This window comes from Anabrus simplex, chromosome 4 (genome assembly GCF_040414725.1).
Source record: "Anabrus simplex isolate iqAnaSimp1 chromosome 4, ASM4041472v1, whole genome shotgun sequence".
Classification (NCBI taxonomy): domain Eukaryota; kingdom Metazoa; phylum Arthropoda; class Insecta; order Orthoptera; family Tettigoniidae; genus Anabrus; species Anabrus simplex.
The window spans coordinates 403,141,539-403,163,608 of NC_090268.1; the positions used below are offsets into that span (position 1 = coordinate 403,141,539).

Consider the following 22,070-nt stretch of genomic DNA (forward strand, 5'->3'; position numbering starts at 1 on the left):
GAGTGTAATTGTCGGAGAAGTAGAAGTGGTATATATAGAAATGAGGTGTTGGAAATGTGGTTATGAGGTGATGTATGGCTTGGTATTGAGATGGTTTATTTACGGCTGAATTCGTAGGAGTTGGGAGGTGGTATTATTGTATTGGTGTCTGGTATGAGTATTGAATTTTTGGAGTTGGAGAGAGATGATTTTATTATCATTTTGTAAATTTTGGTTTGTTTGTGTAGAAGGGACGAAGAAATATGATGTTGGAGAGGTGTTGGTATATGATTACCGAAATTTTTTGGAGATGGAGAGGTAATTTTATTATGGAGTGCTATGACGGAATGAAATGAAATGAAGCAATGTTACCGAGGATTTGTAAAAGTTGTGGTATGGTGGATTGGAATGTAATGACGGAATATTGTTGTTATTATGGCTGGTTTGGTATGCAATCGTGTAATGTTGCTGTGGTAGTTTATTTTGGAGTAGGTCAGGGAACAATAAAGGTGATGAAAATGCTGAAGGTAAACATAGGCATGGTTGGCCTGAGCACACCAAAGCAGAGTAGGTCAAACAGAAAAACAATGGCGGTGTGGGAATGTGCTGAGTAAGAAAGGAGAGTCGGTGGAAGGTGTAGTCTTGCTCCGGGATCGCATATGTGATATTTTAAGTTTATTATTTACTGCAAGTAAGGCAAACGGTTCATAGAGGGAATCTACCGTTGGCCAGTTGATTATCAATATTATTATTACTTTATTATTATTATTATTATTATTATTATTATTATTATTATTATTATTATTATTATTATTATTATTATTATTATTATTGACATCACTATTATTATTTTATATGTGGGTAGGGGGTATTTTATATTTAGTTATTTATTTATTTATTCAAATAATTATTTATATGATGTGATAGTGTAGAGTGGCTTAGGAATTGAGTATTTTTTAGAAAGGAAGCATGGACGTGCCATGGGGAAAAAAGGATGGCTGCCGTGGTGACCTATATTTGAAGGCACGTTTCCGGAGCATCTGATGGACTCCATGGCGCGCCCAAAGGAGTGCAGGATGGCATGTGGTTTTCTCTCCCTAGTCATGTATAAAGACGGAGTGGGGGTGGGCCCATTCCAAATGAAGAAGGGGGTGGGAGGGGCCCACGCAGATTAGAGTTAAGAAGATAAGATGGGAATAGAGGAATAGGAGAAGGGAGCGGCGCCAGTGAAGTGGATGGGCCGCATTGGATTGGTGAGAGGGAATCACATTGTCACCTGTGAGAATTATGGGGGTCCATAGTTAGACCCCAGGGAGAGGGCCGGCCATGTCATCGACGGGAGGGTGGCCTTTCTCTCACCAAGGGTGATGACATGGCCGGACAGTAGTAGTAGTAGCTAGTTAATATTATGCTCTAATGTGAACATGTATTGGGGCTAATCGCCTGTGTTGTTCATTAATAAAGCACACTAGTTCCCAGAATGGCCTGGGGGTTTATAACAAGATCTAAACAGTGGTTTCACCCTTCCACAAAGTGTGCATGACCTATGTTAATGTAAATCTACCAGCCTCGATGGAAGTCAATTTCTAAAACTTTTTTCTCATGTGCACCATTTCGATAGGAGGATTAATAACGAAATAAATGGCATATGCCTTATAGAGCTGGGAGTGTCCGAGGACATGTTCGGCTCGCCGGATGCATGTCTTTCTATTTGACTCCCGTAGGCGACCTGAGCGTCGGATGAGGATGAAATTATGGTGAAGACGACACATACACCCAGCCCCGTGCCAGAGAAATTAAACAATGATGGCTAAAATTCCCGACCCGGCCGGGAATCGAACCCGGGACCCCTGTGACCAAAAGCCAGCAGGATAACAATTTACCCATGGAGCCGGATATATAGCATTAACGGACGGGTTTTCAGTCTAAGTCCCAGCAGACTTAGCCCAAAAGCGGGTGCGTGTAAACCATATTCTTATAACTCCAAAATTATTGGAGATATTTCAACCAAACTTCGTCTTTAGCATCCAGCTGTCCGTATGTAGGTTTTAAGGCTAATAACATTTCAAATTCCGGGAAGTGACTTGGGTTTTATATGAAAGTGAAACCGTTATTTTGCATTCCCAGAAAATATACACAACCAAACTTAATGGAAATCAACCTGCCTTAATGGAAATCAATTTCTAAAACTTTTTCTTATGTGTATTATTCCGATAGGAGTATTAATAAGGGAAATATCATTAACGGACGGTTTTCAGTCTAAATCCCAGCGGAGTTTCCTCAAAAGCGGCCGCGTGTAAAACATATTTTTCTAATAAGTGGAAAACTACTGGAGATATTTCAACCAAACTTAATATTTAGCATCCTCCTCTCCAAAGTTAGGTTTTAAGGTCCATACCATATCAAATTTCGAGAATTAATTGGGGGTTTATACGGAACCTAAACAGTGATTTTACTTTCCCACAAAATACACAAGACCGGGCGAGTTGGCCGTGCGCGTAGAGGTGCGCGTCTGTGAGCTTGCATCCGGGATATAGTAGGTTCGAATCCCACTATCGGCAGCCCTGAAGATGGTTTTCCGTGGTTTCCCATTTTCACACCAGGCAAATGCTGGGGCTGTACCTTAATTAAGGCCACTGCCGCTTCCTTCCAACTCCTAGGCCTTTCCTATCCCATCGCCGCCATAAGACCTATCTGTGTCGGTGCGACGTAAAGCCCCTAGCAAAAAAAAAAAAACACACACAAGGCCAACTTGAATGGAAATGTATGTCTAAAACTTTTTCTCACGTGCACCATTTCGATATAAGGATTAATAAGGGAGATATAATTAACAGGCGGTTTTAAAGGCTAACTTCCAGCGGACAAAGTCCAGAAGGTGTTGCATGTGGAGATCAATTTCTAAAACTTTTCTCATCTGCATCTTTTCGACAGAAGGTTAAGGGAGATATCATTAACGAACGGTTTTACATGCTAAGTCCCAACGGACATATCTAAAAAGTTGTTGCAAAATCGTAAAGACCGTGTATCTGCACATTGACTGTTTTGGCGATATTTTCGTAGAGTTATCCGTTTCAGGTGTAATAATGACCATCTGCATATTTTTAGCTTTGGTGTCTGCTTGTCTATTTGTCTGTGTTCTTATAACTTGAAAACTACTATATGTATATATAATTATTTCTACCGAACTTCATGTTTAAGACCCACCAGTCCTTGGGTAGGTTTGAGGGTCAATATTATTTCTAAACACCTCAATGGTCTGAGGGTTTATAGGAAGATCTCAATGGTAATTTTACATTCCTACAAAATATACATGACCACCCACTTTGGAAATCTACCTACCTTAATGAGATCAATTTCTAAAAATGTTCTCATCTGCATCTTTTCGATAGAAGGTTTAATAAGGGAGATAACACCAACGGACTGTTTTACAGGCTAAGTCCCATCGGACATATCTCAAACGTTGTTGAAAGTGGAGCAAATTTCCTATCTTTATAAATAAAATAGTGCTTACATCCGGGAGACAGTGGGTTCAAATTCAACTGTCGGCAGCGCTGAAGATGGTTTTCCGTGGTTTACCATTTTTCACACCATGCAAATGCTGAGTCTCTACTTAATTAAGGCCACGGCCGCTTCCTCCCCACTCCTATTTCTTTTCTATCCCATCCTCGCCATAAGACCTATCTTAAATACTTAAATCTTATTCTTCGTGTCGGTGCGACGTACAGCAAATTGGAAAAAAAATCTTTACGAGCGTGTATCTGTACATTGACTACGTTTGCGAAATTTTCGTTTAGTTATCCATTTTTGATGTAATAATGACCATCTGCATATCTTTTAGCTTTGGTGTCTGTCTGTTGATTTGTCCGTTTGTCTGTTTGAGTTCTTATAACAGGAAATCTACTGTATATCCTACTACCTAACTTCATATTTGTAATCCCCCTGTCCTTGGGTAGGTTTTAGGGCCAATATTATTTCTAAATCCCTCAGTAAACTGGAGATTTATAGGAAGATCGAAACAATGATTTTATTATTCTTGCTGTTTTGGTTAAGAAGGACGTCTTGAAGATTTTTTTTACAGTTGGTTTTACATCGCACCGACACAGATAGTTCTTATGGCGATGATGGGACAGGAAAGGTCTAGATGTCCCAAATGCAATCTCGCAGCTGCGCGCGCCTACCTGCACGGTCAATTCGCTCGGTAAGATCTCAGCATTTATCAAGCCTACAATTAACCAAGAAACAATTGCGTCTTTATATTCTAGGCCGCACACTTCGTGAAAGTACAAGGTTGCAGATATGTCTCAGAAAGCTCGTTTTTGTCATCCCAGTCTGCTCACCCCAGCCGCACACATCATCAGTCAAAACACCTCGAGCATCGTATCATGCTGTACCTCAAATGCTGAAAGTTCTCCAGTACGAAGCAACCACAATAGGATTATCAGTGGCTGTGATGAAGTCTTCAAGTTGAGTTTGGACAGTGAAATATATGCTCAGCATATTGAATTACACCGCAATCCCATTCAGCATTCTGCGTATAATCTCACATTTTATGCGTAACCTTGATTCTCAGCACACCATTTTTTAACCTCTTAACCCTACAAGTGCCAATGCTATATTCTGTAGTGTCATACGTTAATACTGAAACTGTAGTGGTTTGGAAAATATGTTATAAAATTACTAAATATTATCAGAAACCAACTATAAATGCTCCATTTTTATCAAAACGAGTTGTTTCACGATAAAAAGACATATAAGAACTGAAAATATTGAAACAATATCCTTTAGAGGAGGCAAACTTTTTGTCGGTTTGAATTGTTGTTATCTCGAAAACGAAAAGTGAAATTGCACAAAAAATGACATCATAACAAAACAAGCATAAATATAAAACATTTTCCCCATACAATGCTGAAATAACCCTGAAAGTTTCAAGAAAATCTGTACGTAATTAGCACTCCTAGAACACATTTTTTTCACAATGGGGGAAAAAGAAAACATTCACTTTTTCCTTGCAGCTTATTCTGATTCTACTTCCTCCTCCTGGGATTTCTTTCTTTTGGACCCCTTGCTCTAAAAAGTGTTCTAATTGATCCCAACCAAATTATTCAAACTTCCTCCAGCCTCAACTGAATTTTCAGTGTCTTCAGAATCATTTTCACTATCAATTTCACTAAAGTCACTACCCTCATGAAAAGCTTTTAAAATATCCGATTCAGTTAGCTATGTTTTTGATTTCGATGCTGCCATGTTTGTTTACTGCAGTCATTAGATACGAGATTTGCATAGACATGAAACTCTAACAAATGTTACCAAAAGTGTCAATAGTGGTTATAAGTGTGAACTAGAGACACTCAAGTTGATGTAGTACGCATATTTCACCAACAGGTGACATGACAGTCAAGAAAACACACATTTACTGAGGATCTGAAAAAGCGATCCTGGCACCACAAGAAAGTGCATGGCCATTGGGTACGATCGTCCAACTCTTGTTTGAATGTCTAAGCTTCAATTGTAAATTGCGCGTCGGACTGGATGTGGAGCTATGCCACAAGTATGGTATAGCTTTTCGACTTTTTTGGCTCGAGGCAGGCAGAACCGTATGGCACATATCGTTAAAAGCTGTGTCCACTTTCTTCGATTCAGCAGAGTTCGGCCCACCCAGGACAAGCAGACTCGGCTGTAGAGAAAGGATGTTTCAAGGCTGTAGTTCGTACAGTAATAGAATGCGTGCTATGAAAGAAGTTGTGCGGGATCATTGGACAAATACGTTGCTATTCAGATTAATTGGCTGAATTTATACCTAATATTTCTTTTAAGAATTTTAGTTATTTCACTACCAACCACCGCAGAAGCGAGCAATAGTGAATACATGCCCCAATATAGCGTTAGCGTCAAGAAGGGTATTCGGACGTAAAACAGGGCCAATTCGATATGAGTGACTCACTTCCCACCCGCGACCCCACCAAGGTTTTGGAAAAAGTGGCAGAGCAACAAAGAAGAAAAGAAGACAACGAGTAATCTTGAATGTGAAGTGATAAGTGGACATCATGTAGTAATGAGGTATAAGTACTAGATATAGTGGCTGTAAATGTGTACCTGCAAGAATAAATAAAATAAATAAAACACCTGCCCATTTACTGAACGTAAATATGTTGACAATAATAGATCTGCTCTTGGATACCACTGTGATCCGAAATACCACACAATTTATACCTGTTATTGCTAAGAGTATGTGTTTACCACATTCAGGTAAGGAGAGAGTTACATACCCTGAAATGCTGATAAAAAAAAGAACAGTGGTGGCTCGTAAAGATTGATGACGGGGGGTCCACATATTTAATTCTTAATATATACATCATTAATATAGAATTTTTCCTATGGGTGATAACTCGTTCCGAGATGAAATAAACTTAATATCAGGCCATAAGTGTTGTGATGTCCGTTGGAACCCAAGTGTCACGAGACCTGAAGGTGATTTTCTGTGCTTTTCCATTTCTTTACACTAGGAAAATGCTGGGGTTATACCTTAGTGAAGACCACATTCGCTGCCTTCATTGCCTATCCCGCAGTCATCATAAGACCTGTCCTATTCGGCGCGACGTAAAACCAACGTCATAAAAAGAGATAATGAGGGTAAAACAAACACTCACCTTAGCCACACGGGATGAAGTCGATGGTGTTGCTGCTTTGTAGCGTTTGAGACTTGAATGCTTCACACAGCGACTTACCTTTAGAAAATCCGTCCTGAGATATGTTTAGAAGATAAAGTGACCATTCTAAATACTTCATTTCCAGATTTCCTCGTTATAGGTGATAAATTCTTGGATTGTTAGTTTCGTGGAGAATAGAAATGCTGTGTTCCACTTTTATACAACAATGCGTTAGGCTGTTACTCTTACAAGTATACGTAAAACTAATTCACAACACTGGTTTTCACAAGTAAAAAGAAATATACACAACAAGAAAGCAAACTTTGAACTAATAGCGAGAAGATGTTTTCTTTAGAAATCCATCGGCTAATCATTCCCTACCCTCTGTTAAATGTTAAAAAATAAGAGACGAGTCCTGCTTTTGTCCCAGTAGTTCCAGACACGTTTGGAAAGAAAAGGATAATGCGAATGTGAGAGAGAAGGGTAGTTTGAATGGCGAAAAGAGTAATTTTATGATCGAGAGGGAGGTGTATGAGCAATAATTTACTATACTTGTTAAACTCCTTTTATGTAAGCTCGCCGGACAAAAAAATAGTAACCCCTGAAGAAATCATTACAAGCATCATTTAATATCGTGTAACTCCGCCTCTGGACTTGACAACCACCTGGATTCGGTTAGGAAGTTAATCCACAAGGTTGTGCAGGTACGTCACATCCACGTTAAGCCACTGGCTGAGGTTTCTTTAATGCGCAAATCCACCAAATTGCGCGAATGTTGGCGTTTTACCTGCTGTTCCAACATGCCCAACAGATTTTCAATGAGGTTCAAGTCAGGTGATCTGGCAGGCCAATCGAGATGTAATAGGGTCGAGTAGTGTTCATAAAACCAGTCACATATGCGTCCAGCTTGATGAACTTTGCTGTAGTCATTTTGAAAAATATTGGGGTACCAATAGCATACCTATCATGCAGATATTGATTGAAAGGCAACATCTTATCATCCAGAATGTCTCAATAAACATGCTGGTTCATAGTAGTGGTCACCTCAGTAAGCGGGTCAAATCCATGATATGAAAAACACCCCCAAAACATCACAGTCCCACTTTGCCGCACGTGTGATAAACTGATATAACTTGAAAACAACTTTCTCCCACCCGTGGGTAAATAATGCAAGTATCGAACTCGAATTATTATTATTATTATTATTATTATTATTATTATTATTATTATTATTATTATTATTATTATTATTATTATTATTATTATTATTACTTGTGATGTTCATCCACTTATTTGTATCATTATTAGTTTATGACCGCATTATTTGTGAGGTTATGTCATGAAACATTTGTTAAATATAGATTTTTATATGAGTTTAGTTAATGTAAGAACCTGTATATAATGTATTATTACCTGTATATACAATTTGTAATCCACTACAGAATTGTGAAACACACTGTAACATCCAGAATGGTATTGGGTAGACGAGAACTCGCTAGAATTTTCTGTACATGATGTCTGGGCCTTATGCACTCTAGAATTTACGAAAAATGTATCTTTCTAGAAGCCTGGCCAGGCACATATATCAAGAAGTGGTCTTCATGGTAGATACGAGTTATTACTTAGCTGGAGTTATGGTTTAACAGGAGTATACTTGTGACCACGTGTTATGACATGATTGTAAGCAGTCAATTGTTTTTAGTTTGCTATCTCTGTGTGGCTTAGTGATAAGCATTTGTTAAAGATGGCGGTTTGTTGATGTGTGTATTTTGCTTGTGACAGTAGTTGATTAGGTTATGTGTATGTTTATATGAAGTTCAGGTGAAATAAATAACTGTACCAACTGGCAGCATTTTGTTTGCGTCTTTGTGGATACATCAACCTCCGGCTGCACACATCCAGGATGAAATGCTTCATTTGGCCTTCAGTGCACTCGATGACGTGCTTCATTGTAATACAGGTAAAAACCTGATTCCTTAAACCAAATTACAAGCCGTCAGTGAACTACTGTCCACGTTCTGTGATTTCTAGCCCTTGAAGATGCGCAACTTTATGTGCCTGTGTGAACAATGGCCTCTTGCGAGGTGACCGACTCCAAATGTTCAATGCATGCAGGTCCCGTGGCTATGTTCTCTCGCTAATAAGTTGGGATGGACCTTCATTCACTGACTGCACCAATTCCTGTCGGGTTTGGAAGTAATTTTGATTCACAAGCCGTGAAACGCGTCTCAGGTTCCTCTTAGTCAGGATCTTTTTCCGACCACAATTCTCACGCTGTGTTTCGTGGCCACGTGTAGTACACCATTGCTTGTAAATATTTCACTGCGAAACAGCAACATACCCAGCAAGTTCACGCATCGTATGGCCATGGGCACGACCAAATACGATTGCTCCTTTTTGCCACTGTGCAACAGCATTACATCTTCCCATATTGACGTACACTGTCCGCTTGAAACATCATTGTCTGACTGAGCGCTACTGCCTTCTTATACTCACGTAGAGGCAGTGCGCGTGTGGTTGAGCTCGGAACTCACTCGCAGCGCCATCTGTACGGGCTTAACGATTCATCTGTGCGTGCACAGTAGGATGACTAATTTCTTTTCCCGGTAGTCTTATACCTCTCAACATTTCTACCGCACTTAAGTGTATTCCAGATGCTATTTGCTGTTTTACTCTAGAATGAACCCACAGATACAAGTATTCCACACAGCAAGGGCGTGTATAACTCGCTTATGATCTAAACCAAAGAAGTCGAATAAGCAGCAATATCTTTCCTGATTTCACCCTTAAGAAAATAATAGTCGAGAAAAACGTTACGTAGGACAGGGGGTTCAGCGATTCTCGGAACCTGATTTAGAAGACATTCCTACTTACGTTTTAAATTTATTTAATGAAATTTTTCAAATTCAGTACATATATCAACATAAATTATGAAACATATTTCACCCAACAGTCTCATTGTTCGTATCACGTAGACATCAGGTGTCACGTATTAAATCCACTTCTGCACTTCCACAGGCATTGAGCTGGGGATTCTGATCGCACATGTGATACGAATTATCGTGGTAGGGTGAACACATCCGCTCAGGGTCTTCTAGCGTCGGCTTCTGGGAAAGTTTTCTGGTGCTTGGAGCCATCGCTGAGTTTGTGTCGGTGGTTGTTGTTCGTTGACAAGTAAATATGTTCTTCAAAGCATTTTGGAATTCTTCATACATGGTGCTGTACAGGAACAGCTTGACGGCACTGCAACAAGAGATCATATTACATTATACATATTACCAATATTATGTTGCTTTAAAAAAAACAAGAAAAGAAACGTAATAAACAGTATTTATTATACTACTGTCTCAGAAAAATTGAAAATTGACATTAAAACAGCTTAACAACTTGCATATAGTGCTGCTGGCAATTGTGAAAGCATTTACTACCTCACTCTGTCAAATAGAATCAATCAATCGTGATCTGCATTTAGGTCTATTACCCAGATGGCATCATCATCATCATCATCATCATCATCATATCATCACCATTATCACATCATCATCATATAAATTGTTCATTCCAGTTCCTCAGGGGTAGGGACCGGTCGACTACAAGGTAATATTCCTTCTCTCGGGCCAGGAGATTCAGGTGGGTTGGGGTGATGTGCGGGTTTATGGAGGTGGGACCTACGGAGTGTAATATAAAAGAGATGTTGGGAGGGTGTTATTGGCCTCTGGACTAAATGTTTCTTCTCTTCATTTTTTGTTTTCTGTTTCTTTTTATATTAAGGTTTGCATAAATTACATAATATATGATACTACTAATTCGTTTCCATTCCTTCCCTGAAGGGGACGGCGGACCTCCTAGACGATAACGCCGTCTCTCAGGCCAGGGAGATGCTCGGAAAACATGATAGGGTTAGTAGTCGTGGCCTATACTAGGAACTGTCCCGGCATTCACCTTTGTTCAGGAGATTGGAAAACCACGGGAAACCATTCTCAGATCAGTCGACGGTAGGGGCCAGCCCCTCTCCGACTCCCGCATTCAGAGGCGTAGAGCCACGGCTAGGACACCCCTTCCACTGCTCAGTTGACCGATCGGAGAGCAGAGCTGTCGGACCAGGGACCAACCGTGGCAAATTTTAGGCAGAATGCTACTGTACAAATGATACACCTGGCGAGTTGGCTGGGCGGCTAGGGGTACGCGGCTGTGAGCTTGCATTCGGGAGATAGTGGGTACGAAGCTCACTGTCGGCAGTCCTGAAGATGGATTTCCATGGTTTCCATTTTCACACCAAGCAAATTCTGGGGCTGTACCTTAATTAAGGCCACGCCCGCTACCTTCCCTCTCCCAGGCGTTTCATACCCCATCATCGCCATAAGACTTAACTGTGTCGGTGTGACGTAAAGCAAATTAAAAAAAGATACATGATACCACTAATACTAAAATGTTTTCATTCCTTCCCTGAAGGGGGAGGCGGACCTCCTAGACGGTGACGCCATCTCTCAGGTCAGAAGATTTGACACGGCGAAGGAGATGTGCGGAGAAGGTGAGATGGTTGGTAGCCGTGACTTATACTAGTAACTATCGCGGTATTCGCCTTAGTGCAGGAGAATGGAAAACCACAGAAAACCATTCTCAGGACAGCCAACTGTGACAACCAGCCCCTCTCCGTCTCCCAAATGCAGAGGCGTAGAGTCCACCTCCGTGGCTAAATGGTTAGTGTGTTGGCTTTTGATCACATTGGTCCCGGGATCGATTCCCATCAGGGTCGGGAATTTCAACCATCATTGCTTAATTTCTCTGGCACGGGGGCTGGGTGTATGTGTCGTCTTCATCACAATTTCTTCCTCATCACGACACGCAGGTCGCCTACGAGGGTCAAATCGAAAGACCTGCACCTGGCGAGCCGAACGTGTCCTCGGACACTCCCGGCACTAAAAGCCATACGCCACTTTTTGTAGAGGCATTGAGCCACGGCAGAGCCGCGGCCACCCCTCCTTCTGCTCGGTTGGTCGGTCGGAGTGCAGAGCCGTCGGACCAGCGAAAGCTCACCCTACAACCGCCGACCAGATAGCTAATAGGAAATTATTATTAGTTTTCACTTAAATTATTTCAACGAAATTGGAAATGTTGTCGAACATTTTCCTAGGTAAATTATTTCAATCCCTAACTTCCTCCTGTAAATGAATATTTGCATATTTTCCCTTGAATTCCAGCTTTATGTTCATATTATGACTTTTCCTACTTTTAAAACTCCATTCACCGAGCTCGATAGCTGCAGTCGCTTAAGTGCGGCCAGTATCCAGTATTCGGGAGATAGTAGGTTCGAATCCCACTGTCGGCAGCCCTGAAGATGGTTTTCCGTGGTTTCCCATTTTCACACCAGGCAAATGCTGGGGCTGTACCTTAATTAAGGCCACGGTCGCTTCCTTCCCACTCCTAGCCCTTTCCTGACCCATCGTCGCCATAAGACATATCTGTGTCGGTGCGACGTAAAGACAATAGCAAAAAAAAAAAACTCCATTCAAGCTTATTCATCCAGCTATGTCATTTCACGTCATCTCTCCACTGACAGCTGTACACTCTCCTGCACTATACAGTATCAAATTGCAAAGACTGCAGTAACATAAACGTACAGAATCAGATCGGTCAAAATTGACGCACACACGAGCAAGTGTTGTGGAGCTAGAATAATGCTTGCGCAGGGGATATTGTACAATTTCATACTTTCTTCATGGGCATGAATATGTTTATTTAAATATAACATGATCATGAATAATAAAAGCCACAATATATTATTCCTTCATATATTTGTAGTCAGTAGCAAATCCACTCAAATAAAAGTAATTTGTTCCTTTCTTTTGACTTGATTGGTTTCAGTGGTAACCAACTCACCATCCTTCTTCTTCAATATTTCCTCACTTCACCACATCTCAAGCACACTGGAGTACAGAGAAGATGTTTAGATTGTGTGCAAATGAAACAGAGAAGTGTGGCAGCAGAAGAGCAGAGCACGCTATTGGTAGCCTGGTGCAGGCGGTTCCAGCCATCCACAGGAAACTGCGAATGCGTATGGGAGAGCACAGTTTTGTGTGCTATGTGACTTTCAGGAATGTTGGGTACAGCAAAGACACCCAGCAGGATCCGACTGAAGGGAATTAACCTATGAAGATTGAAGTCCCTCAACCCGCTGGGAAATTGAACTTACTGTCCCGAGGACTGATGACTAAGACATTGAAAATTCAGCTAAGGAGTTGAACAATGCTTAACCCGCGAGGGGTCGCGTCGAAAGGGTTACGTGAGGGGTCGCGCACGGTCGATTTGACCGGGGAGTGCAGAATACCATTTAATGTAGCAAAACGACAGGGAGTAATAGTGATGTTGATAGTGGTGATGATTTGCTGCCAGAGGGAGGAAGAAATGTTACTGACCTAGGCCTGCCCACGGGGTCGGACGTCGAGTATGCGCCGACGCACACGTATTTCAAGCCCCAATCCTACCTATGTAAAATAATAATTTGACCCCTGAATACCCCCAAATTGAATATTTCTAGGTATGTGTGAATGAAGAGGTGTTGGCAAAGGTAATGGACGAAACCAACAGATTTTATGAACAGACAGTTGATTCTAAGTTCATGACAAGTTTCACTCTATTTTTATCAATATTGTGAGTTTAATTTGATCTTCCTGCTAATAATCGTGTGTATTGATTGGTGTTGCGTGTACACATAGTAGACAAAAGTTTCGCCACCTCGTGTGGAATCGAACCCTGGATCCCTGACATGAACTGTCTCCAACAATGTATGAACAAACTGGCGAGTTAAAATATCGCCTTAAGAATAACATTTTGTTGTTATTGCTTGTATCTCATGTTCTAATTGGTTATAATGTATGTTGAGGTTGTAACTGAAATACTCCACTACTGGGGTCACACTAACCTGTCCAAGAATTCAGCAGCGGAAAGGTTAAAACAATCAAAACAAACCCCATGGCACTACAGCCCTGATAGGCCTTGGGCTACTAAGCGACCACTGCTTAGATCGAAGGCCTACAGTTTACGAGATGGCGCCTGGTGAGCGCGATGAATCCTGTCGGCCGGTTTCCTTGGTTCTCTAGACAGCGGCCGCTATCTCACCGTGAAATAGCAGCACAATTAATCTCACATAGGCTTAGTGGATCTCGAACCAGCCGTCAAATCCCTGCCCTTCACGGGAATTAAACCAGGAGCCTCCAGGTAAGAAGTGGACGCACTACACCTGGACTGCAAGGCCGACTGATCACATAAATCAATGAATAAACATACCGTTCAGTGAATTATAAAATCAATTAATCATTCTGTGCATTCTTTGCAGAAGAATGCGCTGTTCGTCTATATTTTAAACTGTTTTTTGAATGTGCTCTACAACAATTTGGTCCCACTGATTATTTATTTATAAATTTCACTATTAATTTTGTTTCCATCTTCGTAGGTTAACTACTACTACTGAAACGTTTTAATTTCCCCCCTGAAGGGGAAGGCACACCTCTTAGGCGGTGACGCCGTCTCTCAGGCCGGGAGGTTTGTTACGGTGAAGGAGATGCACGGAGAAGGTGAGAGAGTTGGCGGCCGAGGCCTATACAAGGAACTCTCCCGGCATTCTCCTTAGTGCAGGAGAATAGAAAAATCATGGCAAACCATTCTCAGGACAGCCGACGGTTGGGGCCAGTCGTACGGACCAACCCTATCCTCTCTCCCAATTGCAGAGGCGCAGAACCACGGTAGAGCCCTGGCCACCCTTCCTCTGCTCGGTTGGCCGGTTGGAGTGCAGAGCTGTTGGACCACGGACCAACATTAGCCATTTGTGGGCCGAGACCCACTCTGCATCCACCGACGTCGTAGGTTAAAGAAAAAACTGCGATGAACTGATGCAATGCTGCTCGTTTTCGCAATATACGTACAGAATATTAGTTCATTTGATTCGATTTAAGTATATACATATCTCAAGTACATCGATAACCAAATTTTATATTCACCTTAAGGATTCTTATTCTTTCATTTTCGCTCCATAAAAGGCCTTTCTTGTTTAGCGATAAATTTCAGTTAAGTTCAAATCTACGCAGTCTCCTGCTTTTCGTCTGGGTATTTTCCCTCATCAATACCGTGTTATAGGTATTATGTTCACTAGTGCAGGAGCTGAGAGATGAATTCAATTCCAATGCAAATGAAAGAATGATACATTACAGACCTAAGTGAAGTTGTCTGTGCCGAGCGAGTTGGCCGTGCGGTCAGGAGGCCTGCAGCTGTGAGCTTGCATTCGGGGTTTAGTGGGTTCGAACCCCATTGTCGGCAGCCGAGAAGATGATGGTTTACCATTTTCACACCAGACAAATGCTGGGGCTGTACAGGAATGAAGTCCACGGCCACTTCTCATTCCTAGCCCTCTCCTATCCCACCATCGTCATAAGACCTATCTGTGTAGTGCGAATTAAGACAACTTGTAAACAAATTGCCAGTAAACAACAAATGAAGGAATTGATTGATTGATTGATTGATTGATTGATTGATTGATTGATTGATTGATTGATTGATTGATTGATTGATTGATTGATTGATTGATTTAATCCTGTCAAGATTAAACCATGGTGCCTTCTCTTACACCTAACCAGTTTTATGTGTTATTTATGCAAAGTTTTTAACGACTATATCTGTACATACCTACATTAAAATTACATGTTAACTGAAATTATGAAAAGAACATTTGTACGTAATCAGAAATAAATTTAGTGCCTTACCTACTAAACAATTTAAAATGATTATGCATAACTAAATAGTAATTAATAATACTAAATAAGTAAGTATTGAGGAAGAAATTAATAACTGAATTATTTACAACCAACTAAACTAAAATTGTTACAAAAAGGAAATAAAAATAAATTGAGTTATGATTAAGTATGAATTTTGCAGTTACAGGGTCTACAAAAATATACAATGTAGAAGGCCGATATTTCGTCCCCTTAGGAGTTTTGGGCTTGTAGAATTCAGGAATATTATGGACAAGGCTAGAAGTTGGAATATATATTAATGAATATATTTTCCCTTTAGAGGCAAGTTACAATGGAACTGTTATACCGTAAGGTGGTCAATATTTGATATAAACACTACAAAAACAAAACTAACAAAAAATTTTGTAATTTCGTCCCCCACCAAATTTATGAAAAGTACAATTAATTTTAATATATTTTTCTTTTCTAACCTTACCAAACACTTTCCCTACAATTAATTACTTGAAGATCACTTATGAGAAATGTTTTCTTGGTATTCTTTTTAACATAGATTTTCAGCGTTACTTGTGGGATGTTAAACGCTCTACTTACATGTTTGTAACCTATTATTAATCCCTCACTTCCTTAATAGCCTTTTTCATAGCCTCCTTATCCCATTGCTTGCGTTTTCCCATCCGAAAATATTAATAATCATCAATAACAAAATGAAGGGGGACGAAATTACGAACATTCCTTGATTTGTAATAATGGCCGCTACTGTAACTCACGCTAACCTCTCACTGTAGCGATTACACGCCAGGAACTACATCACAGTATTTTATACACATATTAGTGCTGACTGTAGGAATAATAGGCTCTTAATTTCAGTGCTGCACTAGCTCAGGTCAGCATGATAAACGAATCCTCCTTTAGTAAACATGGTGCACACAACCGACAGTCACAACAAGACAACAGGATGAGGATACGCGTGCGCGCGCGGCTAAACGCTAAGTACCAACCGTGCAAACTGGAAATCCCTAGGGGGACTAAATTAGGTGCGAAAACGGGATATAGCCCCACTACTTTACGTATATCAGTGTAAAATAAAAAAATGATAATAATTAATCCCCCATGGCCCTACAGCCCTTGAACGGCCTTGGCCTACCAAGCGACCGCTGCTCAGCCCGAAGTCCTGCAGATTACGAGGTGTCGTATGGGTAGCACGACGAATCCTCTCGGCCGTCATTCTTGGCTTTCGAGACTGGGGCCGCTATCTCACCGTCAGATAGCTCCTCAATTCTAATCACGTAGGCTGAGTAAACCTCGAACCAGCCCTCAGGTCCGGGTAAAAATTCCTGACCTGACCGAGAATCGAACCCGAAGCCTCCGGGTAAGAGGCAGGCACGCTATTCCTACATCATGGGGTCGGCGATAATAATTAACAGGCAGTATAAAATAAGAAATTAAGTAAGTAGTTAATAACTAATGTATTTTATTTTATTGCTAGTAAATGAGCTTGTAGCTCGCTATAGCATAACGTTTGAAACGATTTCGATGTATAATATGAGTACTCTACTTATAAATAACAATGTGTATATTACCTGTTGATGAAGATACACGTTTTGGCGAACATGATGAACCATAGATCTGAGAACTTATCCATGTTGAATACCGTGGCAAAGTTGTTGTAGAGGAACATCCCGCGGTACGGCAGCCACAAGATGGTATGAATTGCTACCACAACCACCAACATTCTCACGACCTGTAACATGAAACGGATGACACAGATAAATACTACACGATCTTTTGATGATCTGTACTAACAGTTGTACCACCTTCTAGACCTCAAATATACACTAATATATTTGATGAGCACAGTGTGGTAAACAGTTGTAAAACGACATGCACAGGTCTCACAATCTTCCTACTTTTCCTTAAAACAACAAATCTATGAACAACCAGGATACTGATACATTTTAGCGGGATAGATAAATAAGTAAACAACTGATAGCGGTTACTGTAATTAATAACTAATATCAGGGACGACTTCTGACTTCTGGTTTAGGAGATGTAACCGAAAAAATTGCAAATATCTGCACAAACAGACCGTCATTCCAAACACATTTTTCAATAGAAAACAACAAAGGCCAACAGAAAAATTTATTTAAGATCGTACGTCCACTAATCCAATGGTCTGTTTCATAAATTTTTCTGTTGAAATGACGAACACACAATTCACGACTTAAAGTTGTGTAGTTACATTCAGAGTTGGACGCGGTTGTCCTTCATTTTTTGATTCTGCTTTTCTCCGTAAAATAAAGTATACTAAATAAGTCTCTTAATAATTGTTCAATTACATAATGGTTAGAAATAAATTCGGATTGTGCGGTAGGAACGCGTGAGCTCCTACATCCATGCCTGATGAACTACTCTCTGATCGGTGTGATGTCATTTCAAATCGCATAATTCCCGCATTTTCCTTGTTTGATATTTACATTACAAGCACAGGAAATTGAATCATTTTTATTACAAAAACATACATTTGTCATGTATCATCATTTATAGCACAAGAAAACAACCACTCACAAGTAAGAACTCCAGTATTTCAAGAAATAGCAAATAAATACCGACCACACACGATGAGTTACAGGATTCCACCTTGCACCGCCCTCTTGACGGATGTGGCAGTTCGTTCCGCATTCCAAACCCACGAAAGAGAAAAACAAACAACAAGGGTCCAATGCTGATGGTGCTAACTCCGGATTAGTTTGGCAATTAGTAGCAATCACTAGCCGGCGACTCTCGATTCATCAATCACTGAGTGTCGACAACTGCGCGTTTGAATCAAGACCGACTCAAATCCTCCGACCGTAATGCTACTCTCGATCGTTCAAAGATGGCGAATCGAGTAGCCGGAATTGTTGGAAATGTGGGTTTCTTTTGGTTTGTTGTTATCGTATGTAGTCGGTGTAATGTTAGTTTCTCTGTAGAATATAAGTGTGCGAGTGTATTTATATGAGTCAGTGGACACATAGGATCTGTAATTATGCATAGTAATGTGAGAATGTGCTTTTTTGATCGTGTTTTTACCCATTAAAGAACATGAGTGCTCTAGGTGGACCAGGGTTTAGTCTAACTATGGCAATGCCTCTCATACAACTATTCTTGAGTTTTCTATGGAATAGAACATTAAGAGAGAAATGGATTAGGAATATACATCATGATTATTTTGAAGTCCATGAGAAAACAGTAGCGTGCATACATCATTTTATTAATAGGAAAGCACCCGAAAGGGCATATACAATATGATTACAGTCAATTTTTCATTATTCTTTGCTAATTTGCGTGATGCTTTTGGTCCTTTTTAAACACAACACAGTATGGTATTTTTCGCAGCACTTTTCACAGAGTGAACATATGCAATTCTCGTTTGGTAGATGGAATTTGTTATTCCTACATAACTTGTGGTGATAGCCATGAATGGCTAGTCTTGTGATTGCGTGTCTTTCTTCTTCGTTAGCGTTTGTCCATGATCTGTCTTGCATTGCATCGGTACTGTAAAATTCCAAGTCATTCGTTTCCTTTGCCTAACAGCTAGAAGTGCCTGGTAAGCGTCAGTAGATGGCAGGTTAAGCTTACACCTGATGTCCTCTATGAAGAAGGTCTCTCTTGCTAATTCATAGGCAAGTCTCGATGGTGCATACTTCCCTTTTCGCAGGCTGTGCTTTATTAACCTTGTTTTCACCTTTTCAATTCTCTCGAGGTTCTTGTACGTTAGATTAACCCATATTAGTTCTATGCCATATGTTATTATTGGCGTTATTGTGGCATCGAAAAGCGTCATAGCTGTATTCAGCGATAAGCGGTGAAGGTTCTTGAGTCCACATATGTTTTTATTAGGCGTTGTTGTCCTTTCTTCTACATGGTAGCTGAATGAGCGACCCGTTGTCTGCAAGGGTGATGCCTAGGTATTTAAATTTATTAACCACTTCCATCTCTTCGTTGTTCAATAATAGAGTGTCCTTTGGAGATGCTGTTCTCCCTTTCCTGAATGTCATCTGTGCTGATTTCTTCATGTTAATCTCGAAACCATTCTCCAGTGCCCATTTTGCCAGAGCTTTTAATGCCGCCTGTAATTCCTCGTTGTTGGAGCACGCTATGACCATATCGTCGGCGTAAATCACGAGGGTCGTCTCCATTGTATTTCGAAGGATATTAGTGACATTCGCTGTGGCTATATTAAACAGTGTTGGACTGATGGGGTCCCCTTGTAGTACACCATTTGTCTGCGTGATTTTGAGAATAAGTCTGAGGTTAGGGAAGACTTCCAAACTATTCGTGTTCCTCGAAAAATATTAATTTAGGTAGAATGTAACTGACATAAATGACATTGCGTTATTCCGTCAGTGTCTATGTGCTTCAAAATGTCGAGTGATTTAGATGCAAGTCTTTTTCAATAATCTGTGCTTTGCCTGCGGAAATGTTTGGCTGGATCTTGGAGTATATTATAACAAAACTTATAAGTGTGACAGATGGAAGAATCTGTATACTGCTACACAGAAGATTATAGTGACTTCGATAGATTAGCTGGGTTTGTAATGTAGGGTTTTACAGTACCACTACCTTCAGATTCATGCTGTGGTTATATGTTATCAAGCAGAGAGCGCCGAACTGAAGCTAGTCCATGTGGTTAAATATCAATGTTTAGTCAATAGAGTTTTTGCACTGATGTTCTTTAATGGGTAAAAACCTATTACCGGTATATCTTTTGTGTCTGAACGTTTCATTACTAAGGTTAATATCAGTGTGTGAAGTGCTGTTATGCCATATGTCAACATTATGTTAACATTACCAGGGCCGTTCATTGGGTTAACATAATCATTTCGGGTGTACTTGGGCTGAGTGAAATCAGACGGTTAAGGCGATTGCCTTCTGACCCCAAGTTGGCAGATTCGATCCTGACACAGTCCGGTGGAATTTGAAGGTGCTCAAATACGTCAGCCTTCTGTCAGTAGATTTACTGGCACGTAAAAGAACTACTGCAGGACTAAATGTCGGCACTTCGACGTCTCCAAAAACCGTAAAAATGTAGTTAGTGGGACTACGTAAAGCCAATAACATTATTATTTCGGGTGTACTTCTCATTCATTGGGTACTGAATTTAAGAGATTGTCCACCACGTCTAAACTAAGGTAACAAATTATGTTTCACAGTTCTCATGAGAGCGAATAAATCGAGGAATTCCGCACCTTAATTTATTTGAAACATTCAAAATGATGTTATATATATCATTTTAACAGTTTTATCATGTATTTTCATCTATCCAGCGAAGTGAAATCTAAGAGAAAACGTTATTTGACGAATTGAAATGTCTAAATAATCACCTTGTTGGGCTCTTTTCTAGTAGAACATATGTGATTCTAGTTGATAATAATGTGGTGCGTACTTGTTGGCGAAGCGTTTTCACACGTGTAAAAGTGATTTTCCTTATGATGTTACATTTATCATGTTAAATTACCGCCGTTTATATAATATGTACGTGATATTTTCGTGTTAGCCAATACCAGCAATCCGGCTACTTCGGCCGCCATGTTTTTTTATATTACGGTCTGAGGTTTGAATTCGGCCTTGTTTGAATTTTATATAAATAACTTCCATTAAAATATGACAAATTAATGTTTATTTTTCGTTGAAAATACAAAATACTCATCAATCGCATGTGTGGGTGTTTCGCCACTGACTAATAATAACTATTGTACAACTACACAGGCACACCAGGGCCACAACTTAGACTAACACAGTACATACAACTACACTCGTTCATGCCTTCTCCGCTCTCTCGACCAGTCACACTATTTTTTCACACTATCCCTGTTAGACAAACATAAATCATAGTCACTCTTCCAAAACTGTCATCGAGTCTCTCGCTATTGCAGCCAGTCAATTCACATTCCGAGTACGACGGTCTTACAATCCTGTATGATGTACACGGTCCGTTCACTTCTAATAGTCTTCGTTCACTGTCCCTTGCAGATCTCACGCCGAACTGTCCCACGCTGGACCAGAGACAACAATCACTTCACAGCAGCAGAGACTCAACTCCTCGAAGACAGACAGAACGAACACTCAGTTCCACGAATAGCACACTCACACAGACAGCCTCCGGAACTTAGGCTCTACCTTATCTCGAACTGTCACTGTCAACTGCAGCACTCACTCTCAGACTGAACTGGCCGCACTCCTTCACTGCACTGCTCTAGCCAGCCTTAAATAGGGAGACAATTGATTCCAGAATAATCCGGAAGATGGATTCGCCCAGAAACCTCTCGGCTCCCGATCGTCTCGAGGTTTCTGGTGACTGACGCAGCCCTCTACAAGCTCCTCCTTCCTGATCCCCTTGTGAGTAGGGGCAGTGGAAAAATACACATGGTATCCCCTGCCTGTCGTAAGACTAAAAGGAGCCACAGGGGCTCTAAACTTGGGAACGTGGGTTGGCGACAATGGGACTCGTATATGAGTCCTGGCATTGCTTTCACATACCTGTGCCAAACTCTTCACATTAATCTATCCTATCCGACCTCCCTTGGTCAACTCTTGTTCTTTTCCGACCCTGACTGTATTAGAACACTCAAGGCCTAGGGAGTCTTTCATTTTCACACATCGCGGCACTTGTCTTCCTTTGGCTGATACCTTCATTTCTCGAAGTGCGTATACCTTC

The 22,070-nt window shown here is 40.7% G+C and overlaps 1 protein-coding gene across 1 annotated transcript in view; it reads right to left on the bottom strand.

The window, feature by feature from the left end:
- Positions 1-9,604: 9,604 nt before the first annotated feature.
- The window catches only part of LOC137500504 (thyrotropin-releasing hormone receptor-like), a 515,308-nt gene continuing 502,842 nt past the window's right edge, over positions 9,605-22,070 (bottom strand). Inside the window, exons 2-3 of the mRNA XM_068227420.1 lie at positions 16,954-17,114; positions 9,605-9,869 (exon numbers count right to left, since the gene is read on the bottom strand). Coding sequence (XP_068083521.1) covers positions 9,605-9,869; positions 16,954-17,105 — 417 coding nt within the window. The 5' untranslated portion in view covers positions 17,106-17,114. The remainder of the gene's footprint in view (positions 9,870-16,953; positions 17,115-22,070) is intronic.